Here is a 4,734-nt window from a genome sequence, read left to right as displayed (position 1 = left end):
ACTGTAGTAGTTTTGGAAACCTTTTTGTATACAAAGACATTTCTAAGTCATCTTCATCTCCTTTCAATGGATCTTAAGCAAGCATCAAAACAGTAGCTACGCTCACCAGTCTGGAGATCAATTCCTATAGAAAAACTATGGAAAGCTGAGCTGCAAGCAGACTTCACGTAATAACCTACACTTCACAACGAAAAAAAATGATGCAGGCCTCTCCTTCGTATCTACTCCAGCATGGCAGTGTAATGAAGCAAGGAAACTAAGCACAAAGGAAGCAGAAGTCAGGGTGCCATCTTTTATAATTCTGTCACAAATGTAATGAACCTGCTCATGTTCATCATGCATTTGGAGTCTGACCTTTTACTTCAAGGAAGTTATTGTCTGGTAATGGTACAGGAAGCAGAATAAAAACATCAGCTGTAAAGTTTTACATGAAACTTGCCAAAAAAGGTCAAAAAACTATTTGCCTGAGTTTGTCTTATGATGTTTTTGGAACTATTACAGGTGGCAGTGTATACACTGCTCTTGTCTAGCTACAGCGTAGACTTCAGTCTTGCAGACGTCAGGCTGAGAATGGGCTGCAGAAGAGGTCTACAGATGTCTCAACAATAAAGAAATCATACTGGATTTAACAAATTATTTCATCTCCACCCCAGAGAATGGACTGCAGTGACTAGTGTGGGAATCACACAGACCCTCCTTTTAACAAGCATCATTCAAACTGGTCTGTTTCATGTTACGCTTGCAATATGAAAAGAAGCCCAGTGAGCGTGTTGCTGATGGAAAGCATGTAGAGCACTAATGAGCACCATCCAAAAGTAATTCCAACATTTAGAGGTAACCAGCAATTTTCTGAATCATTAAAAAAAACCTCATAGCAATTATACAGTCAGGCTTACCATAGCTCCCCAAACAACTCATTGTTTTGAATGGTCCTTGGAGCTGCTCAAACCCCAATATCCGTTCAGTCCTCCAAATTTCATCAGAAAACCAACCGTGTCACAGCAGATCATATCAATGATTTAGTTATTCTGTGTCCTACCTCCAGCAACAGCCACAAAAATGATGCTTTAGGTTGCCAAGAGTTTTGGTGGCACAGATGTAGCCAATTACCAAATGGTTTCAAGAAAAAGAAATAATCCCTTCCTGCAGGGAATAATTTCTTTCCTGACCCACAGAGCTTTCTTACCTGTATCTTGGCTTATGTAACTAAAAGCGGTATTTAAGCGGTTTGATAAATTTAAGTCAGCCACAGCTTTTTGACCATGGGACTCCTCCCAGGTTCGCTGACACCAGCTTCAATACCACTTAGGAACAGACCTCCTCAACTAAGCTTTTACCTGGTAAGCAGCTGCTCTTCCGCACACAAAGATGACAAACAGCTCAGACACAATTTAAACAATTTAATTAAGAGGTACTAGTTCAAATAGCTGCTGTGTGCAGAACCATCAGATTTTTAGCGTTTCTCGGACAAGGTTTGTCAGCATCATGCATAAAATTCAGACCTGCCACAGAAAAGGGATGTACTTCTCACTGCAGATAAGAGGAAGGGTTTAATTGAAAGGTCTAACAGCCCTGTTCCAGCTTCAATGTCCTCTGTCTGCAAATATTTAGAAGTTTAGATCAGAAATAAGCCATATATTTAGACTGGACAATAGAAACAAACTTTCCCAGCTGCCCATATAGTAGGTTCTATATAGATTAAATCCATATTTCAATAATACTTTATGTTACTCCAGAGGCAGCTGTGCCACACACCGTTTTCAGGGACAGTTGACACTAGCTAGCCTATTATAGCCCAATTGTGCATCACAGGATGTGCAACTAAATCCTATGCAACTAGTAATGAGCACACGCATCCTTCTTAAGTTAGTTTTCTTCATTAGCAGTTTATAGAAGGAAAACAAATGTTTCAGGGGCAAGCGGAAAACAGGTATCGGGCACAAGATGGTTGGCCAGGTTTTTTTTTTGGATACTCACTGGACTGCAGAATACCTGATATAGCATAAATTATAAATAGATTTGGGTGTTCTCCAGAACCCCAGTGTTCTGACATATTCTGTCTCAGTAACGTCTTTGAAGCATGTGCCATAGCACATCCACTGCACCTACTGCACAAGTCGTGTGTCAAACTACAAACAGGCAGGTAGTTTATCAGGAGACGATACACACATACAAGGGCACCCATCAACCTTGTATAAACTGTTCCAAATTACTTTTACTAAACAGCAGCCTCCAAACTGGTAATGACTTCATCAAGAAAGCTGCTAATGACCCCTCATCCAAAAGTGTGTCTGTGCATCCACAGTAGTACCTGTTGGCTTGCCCAAAGTAAACATGCAGATTCCTGACACTGCTTGGGCAATCGCTGTATCCTTCAACCTTGCCAAAAGACAAGGAGAGAAACAAATCACCACACCTCCGAGATGCTTCAGAAGATGTTCTTACATACCAGATCTTCGTTACAACCAGGACAGCCATTACTTGGTCAGAGCATTCAATACTCACCAAGTCAATGAGGTCACTGAGATTCTTCTCTATCTGCTGCGGAGGCAGACGCCTCATCAAATCCAAGGCACAATCCAGCTGCTGGTCACTCTGCAGAAACAAGAACATCCCTCCGTCACAATACGTACAAGGTAATACATCACATTCACACACACGCACACGAACTGCAGTGCTTGCTGACTCCTCTGATACAAGAGATAGAATTTCTAGTTCTAAGCAGCAGCATTTTTTGTATTAATACAACTAAATTTCAATAAAGTTCAGTACCATTTGATCGCAGATTATTGACTTGCTATTGCAAGAAGTGTTCTAGACTATGGACGACGCCAATTTAACACCATGCTGTTGATGGAAAGGAGTCCAGTCCTTACCTCACCAAAAACTGTTTCCAACATTTGTGCAAGTGTTTAATGCATTGTTTTTCCACGCTATCTCAAGAATAATCTGGGTTAGGGAACTGAAAGTTCCTTCTCCCAAAGCAGTTTTAACACTTCCTCATTTGTATTGTGCCATTCAGCTTGAGATAACTAGTATCCAAGACAAATTCTGTTGGAACACAGAGCTCGCTCTCCCTCCTTCAACTTTATCAAAAAAACAGAATGAAACACGCACTCAAAGTATGATCCATTATGTCCTTCTTGCTACAAAGCACACACCAAAAGCTGCCTGTATCTGAGAAATCAGGGACTTCAGTTATTTTGAGAAATCACAGCAACATCCTCCAAAGGGCTTACTTCAGCTGGTCTCACATCCAATTCTGACACACACAAAAAAAAAACCCCAACCCTTAAACTTCATTTCACAGTCAGAAAATGTGCAGACATTACCACAGACATCAGATGAGCTGAACCATGTTCTTGACATAACCTTTAGCTCTCCTTCTCGCCAACTGTTTATATAACAGACGCTTTCCTGCAAGCCTAACAGTACCCAAAATCTGCACGAGTTACTTTGATCAGCAGGTCACCAGGCAGCTGAAGTATAGCCAGTTTGTTTTCACTGCTTCTTCCCCTCCCTTTTTTCTTTGCGATTTCTAGCTACCCATATACAATGAGCTTAGCTTTAATTTCTCCCTCCTGTGTTCTGCCAAGCTCCAAAAGTTTTATTTAAGAAAGCGTTCAAAATTAAAGCAGTTACATTATCACATTATTCAAGTAGCAGCCCCCAGGTAAGGGAGAAACAGGAAGCAAAGTTTCCTGCAATTAAGCTATACCCCAGCAGTGAGGGAAGGAGGGAGCTCTCAGTTTAGTAGACATCCATTATGAAAGCTGTTCTTAAAAGGTACTAACCATTCACTATCAAAAGATAAATATTTTACAGCCAGCAAGCTAGACAGTCTGGTCTGGGGAGATGATATATTTATCTCTCACCCAGTTCAGGTTATAGGACATAATCTTTGCAAAATATTCCAGCTCTACAGACAGTTAGGCATCAACTCCCATACATCTGCATAGTCTCCTGAAGATCCGAGTCTTCAACCTGAAAAGCAGGACGCACTGACACCAAGAACAGAGTTCACGACAGTCACCTGTTGTCACTGAAGGAGAGCGCATTCAAGTAATGTACATAAACCCCCCCATACTCTTTAAATACTTGGATAGCATAACAAGCAAATCCTTGGCTGAAACGAGTCTGGAGTGAAGTTATTTATCTTGGAAAGCGACCACAAATCAATCGCTGAACTGACTATCATCACATTCATGCACAAAAGCGATGGCCAAGATTTTCAAAACTTTTTACTTATCTTCATTAGAAGTTCAGGGGAAGCGAAAACTACTCGCTTTCTGCTACTAACCTTTCATGCCCCAGAGAAGGATACGATTTTGATGGCCTACGCCTGCCCAGCTCCAGCAGCCAAGCTCAGGCAGGGATCTTTCTTACCAAGTATTGCCTTTACCTCCCGCTATCTCTTACGTCAAGGAAGGAAAGCTGGCACATGGTCACAAGGTCATGCTCCTCACTTTGGGATCGTGGGAACAGTTACGGAAGTGCTCTGTCCTCCTCTGCCAGCTGGAATTGTTTAATAGACAAAAAAGCCTAGGGAAAGCTGACGTTAAAAACCACCACTAAAGCTGCAACCCCAGAACAAGTGTTTTACAGTGCGACAATTTTGGAATAAACTACACTGAATGAAGAAGTATCTACATTTGCGGTGCTTTATGGATTAACCAAAAGAACTTGGACTGACCATTTTTATAACGATATATTCAATAACAGCTGTAAAAAGAC

The 4,734-nt window shown here is 41.3% G+C and overlaps 1 protein-coding gene across 1 annotated transcript in view; it reads right to left on the bottom strand.

Annotated features, from left to right (window-relative positions):
• Positions 1-2,900, bottom strand: part of CAPZB (capping protein (actin filament) muscle Z-line, beta) — a 46,039-nt gene extending 43,139 nt beyond the window's left edge. Inside the window, exons 1-2 of the mRNA XM_009325309.1 lie at positions 2,877-2,900; positions 2,506-2,595 (exon numbers count right to left, since the gene is read on the bottom strand). Of these exons, the coding sequence (XP_009323584.1) occupies positions 2,506-2,595; positions 2,877-2,900 (114 nt within the window). The remainder of the gene's footprint in view (positions 1-2,505; positions 2,596-2,876) is intronic.
• Positions 2,901-4,734: the final 1,834 nt, after the last annotated feature.

Source organism: Pygoscelis adeliae, unplaced genomic scaffold (genome assembly GCF_000699105.1).
Source record: "Pygoscelis adeliae isolate BGI_AS28 unplaced genomic scaffold, ASM69910v1 Scaffold36, whole genome shotgun sequence".
Taxonomy (NCBI): Eukaryota; Metazoa; Chordata; class Aves; order Sphenisciformes; family Spheniscidae; genus Pygoscelis; species Pygoscelis adeliae.
The sequence above is the reverse complement of the archived record's forward strand: the minus strand, read 5'-3'. Positions and strand labels throughout refer to the sequence as shown.